General features: G+C 40.1%; 1 protein-coding gene across 3 annotated transcripts in view; it reads left to right on the forward strand.

Moving 5' to 3' along the window:
• The window catches only part of ARAP2 (ArfGAP with RhoGAP domain, ankyrin repeat and PH domain 2), a 598,685-nt gene that overhangs the window by 520,353 nt on the left and 57,608 nt on the right, over nucleotides 1–20,724 (forward strand). For all 3 annotated transcript variants that reach the window (XM_069744626.1, XM_069744628.1, XM_069744627.1), the window contains exons 29-30: nucleotides 12,167–12,249; nucleotides 13,457–13,492. In XM_069744626.1, the coding sequence (XP_069600727.1) occupies nucleotides 12,167–12,249; nucleotides 13,457–13,492 (119 nt within the window). The remainder of the gene's footprint in view (nucleotides 1–12,166; nucleotides 12,250–13,456; nucleotides 13,493–20,724) is intronic.

Genomic DNA, 20,724 nt, shown 5'->3' on the forward strand with positions numbered 1-20,724 from the left:
TTTTTTGCAGTCTGATCACTTGTAAAGCATAGCAAAGCAGGAACTTTGCAATGCTTTGTAAACTGTCAGCACTGCACTGACAGGAAACTTGCTACACCATTCTGTGAGCATAATGTAAGCAAGTTTTCTAGCTTTGCTGACCCCGATGTCGTCGACATTGTGTCACCATGGCAATAATCGGCCCCTCACGGGGGTGCTGATCATAGTTTAAAGGGGGCTCTCTCCCTCTTCTTGCCTTCAAAATACTGCAATCAATTTTGATCAATATACATAAACCCAGGCTCATATTGTAGAGTGTCCAGAAACCATGTCCTGAGCACTACCAAATCCTGCTCCAAACGGCAATATCTAATACAGGAGAAAAAAAGGGAGCTTACAGATATCAAGTATAAAAACTACAAAATTTTATTAAGATACTAACAAACACATACTAACAAATACACACATAGAAATAAAATAAGGACACTAAGAACCATCCCTATCCCCCATCTAATCCAAGGATAGTACTATTCAGCGCTACTTGTGCTGCTATCCTGTACCTCATATGTACTTCTGTGAGGTGTATGGCTTACATTGACCCATTGTCCATATAGGCACATGGTCTTTTCCTCTACCGTTTGTGTATATCACATTACTCCTTGGATTAGATGGGGGATAGGGATGGTTCTTAGTGTCCTTATTTTATTTCTATGTGTGTATTTGTTAGTATGTGTTTGTTAGTATCTTAATAAAATTTTGTAGTTTTTATACTTGATATCTGTAAGCTCCCTTTTTTTCTCCTGTATTAGAAATCAATTTTGATCGCAGTATTTAGGGGTTCAAAGTGCCAAGAGCCATGCTGGCACCACTCCTGCACTGAGTGGCGGGTGTCAGCTGTCAGAATCAGCTGACACAGTCTCCATGCATACAAAATCATCATGAAGTATCCGTACGTCCAAGGTCAGTAAGTAGCAAGTTACCTGACGTATGAACACGTCTAAGGTCATAAAGGGGTTAAAGAAGGAGGGCAAAAATATTGTATCTACTGGTCTTAGCCATTTCATTTTAGTGAAATTGGTCATTTCAGGCATTGCAGGAAAAGAGAAAAAAGTTGATTGGAAAGAAGAAAATATAAAGGTGTGCAGAAAATAAATGGCTGCTCAGCTAGAAAGATTTCCAATGTTTTAAAATGGTAAACAAAACCTGAAATACATTGTAGGAAAAGAAATTCTACCATCCACATATATCATAGAATAAGATGACCCATAAAATCTAAATTCAAGCCACAGTACATTGTGAAGACTAAAACATGCAGTCGTAGGCATAATGGTTTAGGGATGTTTCTCAAACTGTGGAGGTGGTCCCGTTTATCGCATACCAGGCACCACAGACTAGTTTGAATATATTTAAATACTGAACGAGGTCATGTTGCTTTACGCTGAAGAAGAAATGCCCCTGAAATCGGTGCTTCAGCAGGACAGAAACATCAAACAAAGCCAGCCCAATCCTCAGACCTTAATCAGATTGAGAATTTGTGGAGTGACATTAAAAATTCAGTTTTGGACACAAAACCTAAGAATGCAAAAGAACTGTGGAATGCAGTCAGGTATTAGTAGACACCATGTCCCACAGAAATGAAGCAGTTATCAGAAATAAAACTTACAAACTAAATATTAGTTCAGAGAATAACAGAAAAGCTGTCTGCAAACAAATTTCAGTTTATACTCAAAATATTCTCGTTTGAAAATGAAAAAGCAGACACTGCTATTTTTTAACAGCCTACTATTCCTTTTTCTTCATTTTCAATTTACAAATGTATATTTTGTTCATGTTTTCATTTGGAATTGAACGTGCAGCTCCCAGTGCCTTTGTGTATATTATAAACACTATTATTTAAAGATTTCATTTCTTCTTAGGCTACTTTCACACTAGCGTTTTCTGCAATCCGTCACAATGCGTCGTTTGGCAGAAAAAACGCATCCTGCAAAAGTGCTTGCAGGATGCGTTTTTTCCCCATAGACTTGCATTGACGACGCATTTGCGACGGATTGCCACACGACGCATCCGTCGAGCGACGGATGCGTCGTGCTTTTGCGGACCGTCGGGAGCAAAAAACGCTACATGTAACGTTTTTTGCTCCTGACGGACCGCTTTTTCCGACCACGCATGCGCGGCCGGAACTCCGCCCCCACCTCCCCGCACCTTACAATGGGGCAGCGGATGCGCCGGAGAAATGCATCCGCTGCCTCCATTGTGCAATGTGCTAAACGCTAGCATCGGAATCTCTCCCCGATGCATTGCGACGGGGAGATTCCGATGCTAGTGTGAAAGAAGCCTTAGTTGTTTTAAATACACTGCTATTATTTTGGAAGAAGGATGGAAAGTAGTGTGAGCACATGCTTCTTAAGGTACCGTCACATTTAGCGACGCTCCAGCGATATAGACAACAATCCGACCTAAACTAGATCGCTGGAGCGTCACTGTTAGGTCGCTGTAGAGATGTCAAACACAGCAACTCCAGAACGATGCAGGAGTGATCCAGTGATGTACTTATCATTCTCGCTGGTTGTTAGCTCTGTGAAAAAACATTGCAGGCATCGTTGCTTTTGCTGTCAAACATGACGAATCACGCCGACCTGATGACCAAATAAAGTTCTGGACTTTCAGCTATGACCAGCGATGTCACAACAGGATTCTGATCACTGCTGCGTGTCAAACACAACGAGATCGCTATCCAGGACGCTGCAACGTCACGGATCGTTGTCGTTCTCATTGTAAAGTTGCTCAGTGTGAAGGTACCTTTACCTTAGCACTCCTGCTATTTCCATTATGAGATCATGAGGACACAGTGGACAATAGGGTGGACATGAGTGTGAGCGGCCTCTTCTTACTTCAGTACCTCAAGTATGTCCAGTATTAAATTAGGTAGACAGGGAGGACATCAGTGTGAGCAGCCTCTTACTACCTCAGTACTTCAAATATATCCAGTATTATAGCAGGTAGACAGGGTGGACATCAGTGTGAACAGCCTCTTCTTACCTCAGTACCTCAAGTATATCCAGTATTAGTTCAGGTAGACAGGGTGGAGATTAGTGTGAGCAGCCTCTTCTTACCTCAGTACTTCAAATATATCCTGTATTATATCTGGTAGACAGGGTGGACATCAGTGTGAGGGGCTTCTTCTTACCTCAGTACCTCAAGTATATCCAGTATTATATCAGGTAGACAGGGTGGACATCAGTGTGAGCAGCCTCTTCTTACCTCAGTACCTCAAGTATATCCAGTATTAGATTACGTAGACAGGGAGGACATCAGTGTGAGCAGCCTTTTCTTACCTCAGCATCTCAAGTATATCCAGTATTATATCAGGTAGACAGGGTGGAGATTAGTGTGAGCAGCCTCTTCTTACCTCAGTACTTCAAATATATCCAGTATTATATCTGGTAGACAGGGTGGACATCAGTGTGAGGGGCCTCTTCTTACCTCAGTACCTCAAGTATATCCAGTATTATATCAGGTAGACAGGGAGGACATCAGTGTGAGCAGCCTTTTCTTACCTCAGCATCTCAAGTATATCCAGTATTAGATTACGTAGACAGGGAGGACATCAGTGTGAGCAACCTCTTACTACCTCAGTACTTCAAATATATCCAGTATTATATCAGGTAGACAGGGTGGACATCAGTGTGAGGGGCCTCTTCTTACCTCAGTACCTCAAGTATATCCAGTATTAGATCAGGTAGACAGGGTAGACCTCAGTGTTAGCAGCCTCTTCTTACCTCAGTCATAACACAATTCACCATTTTCCACATTGCTGAGACATCAGAAAGGTGGCAATTGTCTTTTTACATTGCTGCGTGGACTTCCCTATAATGCCCTGCAGCTATGACATCTCTCTCTCTTCTGCAGTGTGTCAGTGGGGTTCTCTCTCGCTCTCTCCTCTCCTGCACATGTATTTTCAGTCACTATTACAAGATTTCCATTATTGAGACTCATAAAAATGTATTTGCTGCAAATTAAATTTTTGGGTAAAATTTGGCAAAGTTATCAAAAACATTTCTCAAAAGATCCATTTATGTCTAATTATAACTATTTGCCCCTACTGTTTGCTACAATAAGTTTAGATAATTTCTTAGCAATGCAAGTCACATTTTGAGGGCAGAATAAAATCTTCAGTCTCTACATATTAATGAAATACTAGCACATTAAATCTAAAAAACCTAAAAGAAGTGAAAAAGACAGTAGACATTTTCTGTACTGAAAGTGAGTTTTATGTTCATTTTTTGCCATTTTTTTATTGATGCACTTCCGGGTATTGGACCTCTTTCTGATATCTTAATATAATATTAAAGTAGTTTTTCATGTTCCCATATGAGGTCTTAATACTTTTCATGCTCTAGGATATTGAACCTTTTAAAACTGTATGACCTGGGATACATTTTAGTTAGGTAATATGAGTGATTGCGCGCCCTTAGGGCACACGCGGTGATTACGAACCACGCAATGGGGTGTACCCATGCACCAGACTGGCGTATGTGCAGACTGATAGCAAACATAAATACCTGGTGTACCTCTCCTGCCACTCCTACCTTATGTATGAAAAAGATCTATAATTAATACTGTTCGGGTAGAGCTATCCGATAGCGCTATCCATGAAGAAAGTGAACTAGTAGAGCTATCCGATAGCGCTATTCATCAATGTTCCTGAGCGTAAGCTATTTCACATGGTTGAGCGCACTTGGGATCTGTCCCTAAGGCCCTGCCCATGCCCAATGTTTGGTCCGTAGACCGCGGCTAGGAGTTAGTCCCGCTTTTGTGTACAAAATTTTGTGGCTTTTACAATTGTTAAAAAGCTTAATAAAATACTTCCTTGTACACACAGTTGACAGTAAACAATTTGTCAACGTTATTAATAAGTTTACCCTGCTTCTGTGTCTCAAATATTTAGACCTTTATTTGTTGGCTTTTCCTTCCCCTGGAGAACGCCACATATAACTGCCCGTGTGAAAACACTGGGAGAGGCAAATAAATTCCTACAATATTCAAGGACCTTCCCTGAGATTTATTGATGGCCATTGCAAAAGCCAACATGACAGGAAACTGACGTAGTCGCATCTGGACTGGCAAGTTTTTATCTTTGGAAATCAGGTCAATTCTTGGAATAAGAACTGTCTGACCCTTTGCTTTTCCATTTAAAGCAACAACATGAATAACATTTGCTTTTAAGCTTTTCACATAAAGCCTTGTACCATTACAAAGGCCAAGATTTCTGTTAAGATTACGCAGGAGCATAATAACAGCTCCAGGTTTCAGCTTTAGTTTAGGAGGAGGCATCCCTGTGGGATTCAAAGGGTTAAGAAACTCTACAGGGTAATCTGTATCACACCCTCCTCTTCAGCAATTGTGTCCATGGAGTGATATGTTGAGTGTTCACCTTAAACTTGACTAAGAATTTTGTCATTCAAGGCGTGAACGTCATCATTCAATGGCGTAAGAATTGCTTTATTGGCAATTGCTTCTATCGTTGCATCGGTAATCTCAATTGAGTCACCAAAAAAGCTGTAATTAAATCACCCTCTTCAATAAAAGAATTCGGGATTTCAATTGTGTCTTCTGGTAGACCATATACATTTGACAACTCTCCATTGCCAAGTTTCAGTAACCATGAGTTGTACTCAACTTCGTCCTGAGACGTTCTCATATTCTGTTGTAACTGGAACCGTGAAAACTGATTCCAAATTTTGAGTGTTTAATGGTTGACTGTACAATTTGGGCTCTTTTTCCACCTTCCACTATTGGTAGGGTTCGACGAAAGTCACCACCGTTTATGAAAACTTTTCCACCAAATGGTCTTTTTTTTCATATATGTCTTGGAACAAATTATCCACAGCGTTCATATTAAAACAGGGAGTCATTGTTACTTCGTCCCAAATACGAAAGATGACTCCCTAAGCTCCTTTGCTTGAAGTGGGGTTGGTTTAATTTTTGACACTGAGGTCTCATTTGTTGTAATTCCAAGACCAAATTTGGAATGGTAGGTGCTACAATTTTGTAGTAAAGTAGCCATCAATCCAGTGGAGGCTACTGAGCAAATAGACTTCTTTTCTGCTTGCAGTGTCTTGTGCAAGCAGTTGTACAAAAATGTCTTCCCACTGCCTCTTGGGCCGTCCAGAAAAAAACAGTGTGAGCTAGTGTCGTCTGGCTGATGCAGCATTGACTGCTTGCATAATTGCATCGAAAGCTGATTTCTGAGCTTCGTTAAGCATAGCTTTTAATTGCTCAGCCTCCTGCTTTATTACAGCGTAATTCAGTTGGTCCAGTTTTTCATATGGAACATTTACTGGAGTTGGAAATCCGTAGTCAGCACAGGACTTGAGCACTTCATTAATATTACGAAGAGCCAGTTGCTCAGCAATTTCTGGCTTATACCGCCTGGTATAATCCTCTATAAATTCAGTTTTATATTTTTGCCATAATGCCAATGGTTTAGCTGGTTCCCCATATGCACAAATTACAGCAAATAGTTTGTGAAGTTGGTAGGGTCTTTGGAAAGTGATTGCATCCATCATACCGTCTTCCCATTGGGAATCATGATAAAGATGAAGATCAATGCAAGCATTTTTATACATGTCATGTACGAATCCATTGACAGTCCTTAAGTCAGCATAAGACTTTGCTCCTCTTACATGAAGTAAAAGGAGTCTTAGGTAATACAGCTCACCATCTGTTAGAGACTGTATAAATTTGGGCAATTGTTTTCCCAAATCATTTTTTCCATCCTTCTAGTATAATGCAGCATTATGGATGTAAATGGTGTAATGCAGCATTATGGATGTGATCCATAACGCCGGCATAACTGTCGACGCGTAATGCCTTTTGATTTTTTTTAATTTATTCGATCATGTCGGATTCAATTTTGACGTAACTGTCAACGATAAATTGTTGCGTCAACTTCCCAGTATTTAAAAGGGGATTGAACTCGTCACGAATGGCGAGCCTGTATGCATAGTATTGCAACAGGGTGATTTTTTCTTGTCGATCTTGATCCACTGATATGGATGGTAGATGAATGTAACAAATTGTAACACTTAGGGCAATTGGAGTTGTCAAATTTATTGTCTATCCACTGTCCCCATATGGGAATAGAAGTGGATATGTCATTGCATCACACTTTCTGTGAAGAAAGCTGATTTGAACAGTTTGGTTTTCAATTTTGAGGTGAACTCTGATGTCCCTATTAAATGGGGGTTCACCCATTGCATTTTGATATATTATAGCTACTTCATTGCACCTTGCATTGTAGCACCTCTGGTCATCGTTGTAGTCCTTTATAATTGATATTGTTATTTCGCGTGGATCGCGATTTTCTAATTCAGCAATCCTCTCTTCCTGTATTTCAAATTCCCTCATCATTGTGAAGGCTCTTGCGAGTGGGTTAATTGCTTTAATTTTCTCTCCAAGAGATGATGGCAGTGCTGGGAGGCACTTTTTATTTGCTTGACTTCTTGTACTTAATGCTTCTTCACTGTCCAAGATATAAATCTGGGCAATCTTGGGAGTACCACCCACAGCGGGATGCAATGGGGCAGTTCAGTGGTAAATTTGTCCATAAATTCGAAAACAGTATGGACCATGACCAGGAGGTGGCGCTACTTGTGCTCCCATTGATGCCAAAGCAAGCGAGCTATTGTATTGCCTTATATTAGCCATAAAGTTATTGGAGTGCTGATGCTCTCTTGGATTTGTGTGCTGCTGTAAGAGTTGGTTGGTAGTTGGCTGGCAATGTAAAAAAAATATTTAATAATTAACTAATCTTTTTATAATGAGTTTATATTTTGAAAAAAAAAGAAAAACAAGAAATAAAATCAATTCTAAGGTAAACTGTAAAATGTGATTTAGAGCAGCAACCAACCATTTGAGGTGGTTCACTAACTCATTCAAAGAAAGTTTGCAAACTGAGTGAATAGCTGATAGCTATGACGCTATAATGACCAATGTAGTGCCTTTAAAGTGGATCTTTCACAATCTTAACTGCATAAATAGATCTTTTGGACCTGATGAGACTGCTATATTTACTTTGAAGATGTATATTAGAATGGCTGTAAAATGTTCTATGAAAGTTTAACTCAATCTCTGCCCACCTTTTCGAATGTGAAGCCCCTCATTGTGTCTCCTGCTGCTGAATGTGACTAAGGACAGACTGCAGCTGTCAGTCAGGCTGGGTGGGTGGAGACTGATTACACTGGAACTCATGAACTATTTGATTCCATAACTGGACCCATCAAATGCATATCTTAAGGTCAATATTATACAGCCATTTTGACTTTTATTTTCAAAGTAAGTTAAGCAGCTTCATCAGGAGATCTGGTAATAATGTGAAATGTTTGTAATGTGAAATCTGGTGCCCGATCTGCTTTAATGGGAATCTGTCACCAAGATTTTGATACCTAATATGAATGCAGCTTAATGTAGAGACGGAGACCCTAATTGCAGTAATGTATCACTTACTAGACTGACTGCTTTAATTTCAATAAAATCACGTTTTTATACATTATTACCATTAGTAGACTAATAAAGATGCTGTTATGTAGTCCTCCTTATTCAAGAGCTCTGCTTAACCCAACCACATCGACCACCACTAATTGGCAGCTTTCTGCCTATGCACAGCATGCACTGAAAGCTGCCAATCAGTGAGGGGTGGGGTTATCCTGAGCTCTGGATTCAGAGAACTGGTAGATTTGCAGCAGAGAAAACAGAGACTTTATCAAAATGGTAGCATGCAACTCAGTAAGTTACACATCCCTGGAATCAGGGTCTCTGTCCCCACATCATGCTGCACTCAGATGAGTTGACAAAAACCTAATCATAGATTCCCTTTAAATGTAGCAAACCATGGGGGATTCCCAACTCATCCATTTAAAGGGAATCTGTCAGCAGGTTTTTGCTACCTCATTTGAGAGCAGCCAAAGAGGCAAAGAGACCCTGAATTCAATGATGTATCACTTAAATTCTTGGGTGCAGTTGTTCTGACACAATTTTAGATTTAGCAATCCTGCAGAGCAGAGAAAGCTAACCGTGCCCACACCAGGCTTTCAGTGTACATAGCTATTGACAGTGAGCTGATTATCACAGAAGAGATGAAAAGCAGAAAACCTGGAGTGAATAAGCCAAAGAAAAATGTACTAAAAAAGTTTTTATCTTTATTACATCACAAAAAGGCACATGAATTTACAAAAATGTACATGACAACAATAGTTTATACAGAGAGGGATCGATAACAAAAAATGTGGGTCTCAAAGAACATATAATGAGGTGGGTATAGCATTCATCACATCATATATAAAGTGCTAGTGCTAAGATAGGGAGGTGCATACCCAGAATATCATGGTTCAATGCTAATTATGTGCAGTCCTTAGTAAACAGAATCCATGAAGTGCCACATGCCAATATATAGAATCCCTACTGCCTATCTCATAAATGCGAGAGTGCTCTTACCCATAGTACCTCCTTAAGACACCACAGCCATAGCCCCTATTGTGGCTCCTGACTGAAGCATCGCTTCCAGCTCCTGGTAGTGACGTGTGCGGGTCATTGATGTCATCGGAGAGTTCCCCATGACCCGCACCGCCAAGATGGTGCTCGGAGATTATGCAATTGCCGACGCTCGCAATCAATCACATGCACCTTGACCAGTTATAAGCATATACACCTGCAATAGCGATATTTAAGGGGTACTGGGGACACCTTATTTCACTACGGCCCCCTGAGGAAGCCAACTCGAAACGCGCGTCGGGGCTCTGCATGTGGCACCACAGATAGGAACATGGGCAAGAGTCATTAACTGTTAGCTGCATGCTACCATTATCAATGTTGGTAATGAGACTTGGGACTTTACTACATGTGCTACAATTGTATTTCCATTGATGTGGTTTCATGCATCTGCATCAAGAAATTGTACCACTGTCACTTTATCTAGAGTTTAATTTCATTATTATGCTCTCCCTGATCGCACTATATTTCTGCTGCTACGCCACCTTTTCCTTTGTACCTGATCTCTGCTTTGAACAACTCTGTCACTGATACATTTTTCATTATGTATTGCCTTGTGTATACAGTTAGGGCCAAAAATATTTGGACAGTGACACAATTTTCGCGAGTTGGGCTCTGCATGCCACCACATTGGATTTGAAATGAAACCTCTACAACAGAATTCAAGTGCAGATTGTAACGTTTAATTTGAAGGGTTGAACAAAAATATCTGATAGAAAATGTAGGAATTGTACACATTTCTTTACAAACACTCCACATTTTAGGAGGTCAAAAGTAATTGGACAAATAAACATAACCCAAACAAAATATTTTTATTTTCAATATTTTGTTGCAAATCCTTTGGAGGCAATCACTGCCTTAAGTCTGGAACCCATGGACATCACCAAACGCTGGGTTTCCTCCTTCTTAATGCTTTGCCAGGCCTTTACAGCCGCAGCCTTCAGGTCTTGCTTGTTTGTGGGTCTTTCCGTCTTAAGTCTGGATTTCAGCAAGTGAAATGCATGCTCAATTGGGTTTAGATCTGGAGATTGACTTGGCCATTGCAGAATGTTCCACTTTTTGGCACTCATGAACTCCTGGGTAGCTTTGGCTGTATGCTTGGGGTCATTGTCCATCTGTACTATGAAGCGCCGTCCAATCAACTTTGCAGCATTTGGCTGAATCTGGGCTGAAAGTATATCCCGGTACACTTCAGAATTCATCCGGCTACTCTTGTCTGCTCTTATGTCATCAATAAACACAAGTGACCCAGTACCATTGAAAGCCATGCATGCCCATGCCATCACGTTGCCTCCACCATGTTTTACAGAGGATGTGGTGTGCCTTGGATCATGTGCCGTTCCCTTTCTTCTCCAAACTTTTTTCTTCCCATCATTCTGGTACAGGTTGATCTTTGTCTCATCTGTCCATAGAATACTTTTCCAGAACTGAGCTGGCTTCTTGAGGTGTTTTTCTGCAAATTTAACTCTGGCCTGTCTATTTTTGGTATTGATGAATGGTTTGCATCTAGATGTGAACCCTTTGTATTTACTGTCATGGAGTCTTCTCTTTACTGTTGACTTAGAGACAGATACACCTACTTCACTGAGAGTGTTCTGGACTTCAGTTGATGTTGTGAACGGGTTCTTCTTCACCAAATTAAGTATGCGGCGATCATCCACCACTGTTGTCATCCGTGGACGCCCAGGCCTTTTTGAGTTCCCAAGCTCACCAGTCAATTCCTTTTTTCTCAGAATGTACCCAACTGTTGTTTTTGCTACTCCAAGCATGTCTGCTATCTCTCTGATGGATTTTTTCTTTTTTTTCAGCCTCAGGATGTTCTGCTTCACCTCAATTGAGAGTTCCTTTGACCGCATGTTGTCTGCTCACAGCAACAGCTTCCAAATGCAAAACCACACACCTGGAATCCACCCCTGACCTTTTAACTACTTCATTGATTACAGGTTAACGAGGGAGACGCCTTCAGAGTTAATTGCAGCCCTTAGAGTCCATTGTCCAATTACTTTTGGTCCCTTGAAAAAGAGGACGCTATGCATTACAGAGCTATGATTCCTAAACCCTTTCTCCGATTTGGATGTGGAAACTATCATATTGCAGCTGGGAGTGTGCACTTTCAGCCCATATTATATATATAATTGTATTTCTGAACATGTTTTTGTAAACAGCTAAAATAACAAAACTTGTGTCACTGTCCAAATATTTCTGGCCCTAACTGTATATATATATATATATATATATATATATATATATATATATATAAAATTAAGGTCTTTTTGTACTCTATTTTGGATTATATTCTTCAATAATTCTGTATGCAACATGGAGGAGCCACATCATTATTGCATCATCTCCTGCTCTTTGTACTTGAACCCATAGTGTGCAGAGTGCTTGAGAGAACTATGTATTAAAATGTAAGTATAAAGTAGGATTAAAATATATATGACCGCTATCATTAAAAGATGGTAACAAATTGCACGCTGCTACTCAGGTCTCAGGTTTGTTACCATCTTTTCAGTTAGCCATTAAAAGGTATCAACTAATGAGGACTCTCAGATTTTAATTTTTATCTATCTACCGGCGAACACGGGACCAATATAATTGTATCTTTTGTATTAATGTTACATATTTGATATTTTAGAGTATCAAACCAGATAAGGAGCTACCTGTGATGCCCTGCAAAGTTTACCTAGGAGTGCGGAAGAAACTGAAAGCACCTACAAGGTTTGTAAAGATGAAAACCTCTAGCGATGTATTGAAGGTTGGAACACAATAAGGTTTATATTTTTCTAACATGAAATTCTCTTACCAACATTAGGAAAATAAAAAATATATATGCGTAATATTCATTGTCATAAACAATATGTGTCCTTTCACATTTACTCTTTGACGCTCATAGCCATGCCTTTTTTACCTTCTTTGTCTTTCAATATCTTGGGCCTGTTCCATTCTTTGCATTTTTGAAGTCAGTTTTCTTTCTCAGATATTTATTGCTTTCAATTCCTCAACATGATACACGTGGTTAATGAATTTTTTTCACAAAAAAATGCTCTTGATTTTAATTTTTTAACGCTTATTGATATTTTTTAGTTCAAAACATCGCATGTACCAATAAAATAATGCAAATTTGAGGCATACATAAAATCACTCCAAGAAAAAAAATTGTACTTGATGAATAACCTGAAAACCCGCCATGGTAAACGTATGCTGAATTTTTATATATAAGAGGAAACATAAACCAAACTAAAAAAAAAGGTGTAGATTGAAACAAAAACAGGGAAAAACATCACAAATTAGAAAAAGGGTGCAAATGCAATAATGCAATAATGAATCAGGTCCTTTGTCTTTCAGTTATTTTGCATCTTCAGGTTTCTGTTTGATGTCAGTATATAGTAATATATTTATTTTCGTCTAAAGACTTAACGAGACATCCTTTATGGGAATTTGGCACTAGAATTTTGCTACCGAATCTGAGAGGAACATAATATAGAGAAAGAGTTCCTGATTCTAGCGATTAACACTTACTGGTCTGTATATTGTAGTTTTTACAAAAAAAATCTGTTTTATCAGCAGGAGGACTACTAAACATAATACTTGGTAGCCAAAACACACCCCAGCAACTGATTGGCAGCTTTCTGCCTATGCAAAGAATACATAGAAAGCTGCCAAACAGTGGGGGTTGGGGTTATACAGAGCTCAATGTTCAAAAATTTGCTGCACGCAGCCCATTAATGATATGGCATGACGGTTTTTGCCCCTACCTATGCTGCTCTTAGATGAGGTAGCAAAACCTGGTGACAGATTCTCTTTAATTCTCTAATTGGAGAGTTTTCCCGCACTTTAGGCTGTATGTATTCCAAATTTGGTATATTATTACCTGTTATACTAATTACTGAGGTTCTGAAATATTACTGTTCTAAATATTTTACAGATTTGGTTTGACAATTTGTCTAGAAAAACACCAATGGTAAGTAATTAGATTCATTTAAGAATATATTTACTTTTTGGCTTTTATTACATTTACTCGTGGCAATGTATTACGTAGAGAAATATGATTGACTTAAAGAGTTAAGGAACATGTTTGTGCCTTGGGGCGGCCTGTGGACAGGTATTTTCTTAGTTTCCCTGGCATAGAGCAGGAAGAAAAGACTCTGCCTACAGTCCAACCACGAAGCATGAACTTATCATTACATGAAAATTTCAAAAACAAATTACACAAGAACCACAAAACGGATTTCTTCACTGCAGGCATCATTTTAAACTGTGTAACAATGTCAACTTGACAATGTATATAGCAAAATTCTGCTGACAGCTTCTCTTTAAGACTTGACGTGATCCATTTTGACTGCATTCTGTGAATAGAAGCAAATTTATTTTTCAAGAATTAAAATCACTAAGAATGTACCCCCCAAAAAATAGATTCTAACTAATTCAAATTATGGGAATATCTAATTTGTAACATAACATAGTAACATAGTAACATAGTTAGTAAGGCCGAAAAAAGACATTTGTCCATCCAGTTCAGCCTATATTCCATCATAATAAATCCCCAGATCTACGTCCTTCTACAGAACCTAATAATTGTATGATACAATATTGTTCTGCTCCAGGAAGACATCCAGGCCTCTCTTGAACCCCTCGACTGAGTTCGCCATCACCACCTCCTCAGGCAAGCAATTCCAGATTCTCACTGCCCTAACAGTAAAGAATCCTCTTCTATGTTGGTGGAAAAACCTTCTCTCCTCCAGACGCAAAGAATGCCCCCTTGTGCCCGTCACCTTCCTTGGTATAAACAGATCCTCAGCGAGATATTTGTATTGTCCCCTTATATACTTATACATGGTTATTAGATCGCCCCTCAGTCGTCTTTTTTCTAGACTAAATAATCCTAATTTCGCTAATCTATCTGGGTATTGTAGTTCTCCCATCCCCTTTATTAATTTTGTTGCCCTCCTTTGTACTCTCTCTAGTTCCATTATATCCTTCCTGAGCACCGGTGCCCAAAACTGGACACAGTACTCCATGTGCGGTCTAACTAGGGATTTGTACAGAGGCAGTATAATGCTCTCATCATGTGTATCCAGACCTCTTTTAATGCACCCCATGATCCTGTTTGCCTTGGCAGCTGCTGCCTGGCACTGGCTGCTCCAGGTAAGTTTATCATTAACTAGGATCCCCAAGTCCTTCTCCCTGTCAGATTTACCCAGTGGTTTCCCGTTCAGTGTGTAATGGTGATATTGATTCCCTCTTCCCATGTGTATAACCTTACATTTATCATTGTTAAACCTCATCTGCCACCTTTCAGCCCAAGTTTCCAACTTATCCAGATCCATCTGTAGCAGAATACTATCTTCTCTTGTATTAACTGCTTTACATAGTTTTGTATCATCTGCAAATATCGATATTTTACTGTGTAAACCTTCTACCAGATCATTAATGAATATGTTGAAGAGAACAGGTCCCAATACTGACCCCTGCGGTACCCCACTGGTCACATCGACCCAGTTAGAGACTATACCATTTATAACCACCCTCTGCTTTCTATCACTAAGCCAGTTACTAACCCATTTACACACATTTTCCCCCAGACCAAGCATTCTCATTTTGTGTACCAACCTCTTGTGCGGCACGGTATCAAACGCTTTGGAAAAATCGAGATATACCACGTCCAATGACTCACCGTGGTCCAGTCTATAGCTTACCTCTTCATAAAAACTGATTAGATTGGTTTGACAGGAGCGATTTCTCATAAACCCATGCTGATATGGAGTTAAACAGTTATTCTCATTGAGATAATCCAGAATAACATCCCTCAGAAACCCTTCAAATATTTTACCAACAATAGAGGTTAGACTTACTGGCCTATAATTTCCAGGTTCACTTTTAGAGCCCTTTTTGAATATTGGCACCACATTTGCTATGCGCCAGTCCTGCGGAACAGACCCTGTCGCTATAGAGTCACTAAAAATAAGAAATAATGGTTTATCTATTACATTACTTAGTTCTCTTAGTACTCGTGGGTGTATGCCATCCGGACCCGGAGATTTATCTATTTTAATCTTATTTAGCCGGTTTCGCACCTCTTCTTGGGTTAGATTGGTGACCCTTAATATAGGGTTTTCATTGTTTCTTGGGATTTCACCTAGCATTTCATTTTCCACCGTGAATACCGTGGAGAAGAAGGTGTTTAATATGTTAGCTTTTTCCTCGTCATTTACAACCATTCTTTCCTCACTATTTTTTAAGGGGCCTACATTTTCAGTTTTTATTCTTTTACTATTGATATAGTTGAAGAACAGTTTGGAATTAGTTTTACTCTCCTTAGCAATGTGCTTCTCTGTTTCCTTTTTGGCAGCTTTAATTAGTTTTTTAGATAAAGTATTTTTCTCCCTATAGTTTTTTAGAGCTTCAATGGTGCCATCCTGCTTTAGTAGTGCAAATGCTTTCTTTTTACTGTTAATTGCCTGTCTTACTTCTTTGTTTAGCCACATTGGGTTTTTCCTATTTCTAGTCCTTTTATTCCCACAAGGTATAAACCGCTTACACTGCCTATTTAGGATGTTCTTAAACATTTCCCATTTATTATCTGTATTCTCATTTCTGAGGATATTGTCCCAGTCTACCAGATTAAGGGCATCTCTAAGCTGTTCAAACTTTGCCTTCCTAAAGTTCAATGTTTTTGTGACTCCCTGACAAGTCCCCCTAGTGAAAGACAGGTGAAACTGCACAATATTGTGGTCGCTATTTCCTAAATGCCCAACCACCTGCAGATTTGTTATTCTGTCAGGTCTATTAGATAGTATTAGGTCTAAAAGTGCTGCTCCTCTGGTTGGATTCTGCACCAATTGTGAAAAATAATTTTTCTTGGTTATTAGCAGAAACCTGTTGCCTTTATGGGTTTCACAGGTTTCTGTTTCCCAGTTAATATCCGGGTAGTTAAAGTCCCCCATAACCAGGACCTCATTATGGGTTGCAGCTTCATCTATCTGCTTTAGAAGTAGACTTTCCATGCTTTCTGTTATATTTGGGGGTTTGTAACAGACCCCAATGAGAATTTTGTTACCATTTTTCCCTCCATGAATTTCAACCCATATGGACTCGACATCCTCATTCCCTTCTCTAATATCCTCCCTTAAAGTGGACTTTAGACAAGACTTTACATAGAGACAAACCCCTCCTCCTCTCCGATTTTTACGATCCTTTCTAAACAGACTGTAACCCTGTAAGTTAACTGCCCAGTCATAGCTTTCATCTAACCATGTCTCGGTTATTCCCACTATGTCAAAGTTACCTGTAGATATTTCTGCTTCTAGTTCTTCCATCTTGTTTGTCAGGCTTCTGGCGTTTGCGAGCATGCAGTTTAGAGGATTTTGTTTTGTTCCAATCTCCTCACTGTGGATTGTTTTAGAAATGTTCTTACCTCCCTTCTGAGTATGTTTTCCTGGGTCGTCTTTGTTCGAGTCTAATGTTTTTCTTCCCGTCCCCTCTTCTTCTAGTTTAACGCCCTCCTGATGAGTGTAGCGAGTCTTCTGGCGAATGTGTGTTTCCCAGGTTTGTTGAGGTGTAGTCCGTCTCTGGCGAGGAGTCCATCATACCAGTAATTCACACCGTGGTCCAGGAATCCAAATCCTTGTTGTCTGCACCATCGTCTTAGCCAGTTGTTTGCATCAAGGATCCTGTTCCATCTCCTGGTGCCATGCCCGTCTACTGGAAGGATAGAAGAAAAAACTACCTGTGCATCCAGTTCCTTTACCTTCTTCCCCAACTCTTCAAAGTCCTTGCAGATTGTCGGTAGGTCCTTCCTTGCCGTGTCATTGGTGCCAACATGTATCAGAAGAAATGGGTGGACGTCCTTGGAGCTGAAGAGCTTTGGTATCCTATCGGTCACATCCTTGATCATCGCACCTGGAAGGCAGCATACTTCTCTTGCAGTTATGTCTGGTCTGCAGATGGCTGCTTCGGTGCCTCTCAGTAGTGAGTCTCCCACCACAACCACTCTTCGTTGCTTCTTGGCTGTACTTTTTGCTGTCGCTTGTTGCTGTGTGCCCTTTTCTTTTTTGCTTGCTGGTATTGCTTCATTCTTAGGTGTGCCATCTTCATCCTCTACAAAGATTTGATATCGGTTCTTCAGTTGTGTGGTTGGTGATTTCTCCATGGTCTTCTTGCTTCTTTTGGTCACATGCTTCCACTCTTTTGGAGGTTCTCTGACACTTTTTGCACCTTCTGTGACCAGTAGAGATGCTTCTGTTCTGTCTAGAAAGTCTTCATTCTCTTTGATGAGTTTCAAAGTTGCTATTCTTTCTTCCAGACCCCGCACCTTTTCTTCTAAAAGGGCCACTAGTCTACACTTCTGACTTCTGATTTGTATGAATCCAGGAAAATTGTGACCAGCCACAGCTATTTTCTGGATTCCCCAGGCCAGGAGGAAAATAAAAAAATAATAAATTCTTAGTCTCATCACTCCTCATCCCTCCCATTAATTGTGCTACCATCACTCTCCCCAAGTCTTCCAATTGGGTCCTTTTTCTTCTCCCTCCAATCTTTTTGCAGTTTCTACAACTGACTAATCTCATGACCATATGGGGTATGGCGCATGTGTTTAATATCAATAATGTGCGTCACACCACATGTGACTACATGGGACCTAGGATACAGTGACACCAACCATCAGGGCCGGACTGGCCATCTGGCAATTCTGGCAAATGTCAGACGGGCCTGTCTGGTCATGGGCTGCCTTGTCTGCAAAATAATTAACAGAATCGGTGTTCTCAAGACACCCATACTGTTAAAAATTTTGACAGAGCACAAAGTCGAAGACTTCATCACTTACCCCAGCAGGCCACGGGTATCATTAGTAATATTGGTCTTGTAGAAAATCTTCCTTTCCTCCATCGAGGGTGATATTAGTAATATATCCCCATCTGGTGCTTTAGGACAGGGACAGCATGGGCCTGTGTGATTTCAAATGCCAGGGCTGAATTTCAGCCCCAATCCGTACCTGCTAGCCATAGTAAAGTAAGGGGAATAAAAAGGTTGGGTAGTCGATTGGAGACCTTGATGGGGACCTGCAGTGGCAGGACAGGTATGGGGAGGACAGAAAAAAGTTGAGCATGACAGATTATTTCTTATTTTAATTATTCTAGGCAGATTTGATTCATAGCAAATGTATACTTGCACCTGAATTGAGCATATTGGCCCAAACTTAAAGTGGCTATCTGGCTTTAAGTAACAAGTCTTCAGTCACTCTATGTGAGTGTTGACTTGTGAACCCTCGCATCGCACACACTGCACGCTGGAGGATTCACAGCTGGTTCGTAATCGCCAGAATGTGATTTGCATACATGTGATCACGTGCCGACTATATGGGCGGCTTCACTCAATGCAAGTGCATTAAGCAAGGCTGGATACTCTCTGATCAAAATGTGGCCAGAAGTATCCAAATGGCATATTTGTAGTCGCATGACTGCTCACTCCCGGCACCACAGAATCCTCACAGCATGCACTGTGAGGATTCAAAAGTCTGCAGTCATATAAGAGTGACTGCAGATAAGTAGCCTAAAGGTACCTTCACACTAAGCAACTTTACAATGAGAACGACAACGATCCGTGACGTTGCAGCGTCCTGGATAGCGATCTTGTTGTGTTTGACACGCAGCAGCGATCTGGATCCTGCTGTGCCATCGCTGGTCGGAGCTAGAAGTCCAGAACTTTATTTGGTCATCAGGTCGGCGTGTATCGTCATGTTTGACAGCAAAAGCAACGATGCCAGCAATGTTTTACATGGAGCTAACAACCAGCGAGAACGATAAGTGAGTCGCCGTTACGTCACTGGATCGCTCCTGCATCGTTCTGGAGCTGCTGTGTTTGACGTCTCTACAGCGACCTATACAGCGACGCTGCAGCGATCGGCTCGTTGTCTATATCGCTGCAGCGTCGCTGAGTGTAATGATACCTTTAGGCCGGACATCCCTTTTAATTTAGGGAGAAGTGAACTTCACTTTTCTTGATTGAAGACAATGGGGTTTGAAAAGTGACTCTATGCTAATTTTTAACCACAGGTTGTAGAACGTTCATTAAATGTGAAAATTATCATCTAGCAACTGTTGATATTTTTTATTTAATTTATATGCATTTTTTTTTAAATTTTCAATATATTTAGCAAAATATATTATTAAAAACTGTATAATATATTTGCATGGTTCGGAATGAGAAGACACAAAAGAGAATAGTGAAACCAAAAACACTCAGTTTGAAAAAATGTTGCAGTAATCCGCAAGTGCTAGTAAAAGATGTAAAAAACAGGGTATTTGGTTGATACGTTTTTTGCAAAAAATGTATACTAAGCTGCTCTACCAATCTTCACGGTATACCCTTATCAGAGCAGTCCTAACTAATGTATGCAATCCCTATCTGATGTATTTAAAAACCTGATCATCTGTATATAACCTGTGTGAACAGGGTTCAGAGAGGAAAAATCCATGTGTGCATACAGGGTAGAACAGCTTTTGTGCAGATAGCCCAAGAGGAGTGGTGGAACTCCCCAGTCTTGTAGACACAAGAGAACAATTATGGAAACAGGAACACATGGGCTACTTGCACAGTGAACAAGTCTGTATGATCATGTTCACACACCACCAAGAAACCTGAAGACACAAAAGAGAATAGTGAAACCAAAAACACTCAGTTTGAAAAAATGTTGCAGTAATCCGCAAGTGCTAGTAAAAGATGTAAAAAACAGGGTATTTGGTTGATACGTTTTTTGCAAAAAATGTATACTAAGCTGCTCTACCAATCTTCACGGTATACCCTTATCAGAGCAGTCCTAACTAATGTATGCAATCCCTATCTGATGTATTTAAAAACCTGATCATCTGTATATAACCTGTGTGAACAGGGTTCAGAGAGGAAAAATCCATGTGTGCATACAGGGTAGAACAGCTTTTGTGCAGATAGCCCAAGAGGAGTGGTGGAACTCCCCAGTCTTGTAGACACAAGAGAACAATTATGGAAACAGGAACACATGGGCTACTTGCACAGTGAACAAGTCTGTATGATCATGTTCACACACCACCAAGAAACCTGAAGACACAAAAGAGAATAGTGAAACCAAAAACACTCAGTTTGAAAAAATGTTGCAGTAATCCGCAAGTGCTAGTAAAAGATGTAAAAAACAGGGTATTTGGTTGATACGTTTTTTGC

This window comes from Ranitomeya imitator, chromosome 1 (assembly GCF_032444005.1).
Source record: "Ranitomeya imitator isolate aRanImi1 chromosome 1, aRanImi1.pri, whole genome shotgun sequence".
Lineage (NCBI taxonomy): Eukaryota > Metazoa > Chordata > Amphibia > Anura > Dendrobatidae > Ranitomeya > Ranitomeya imitator.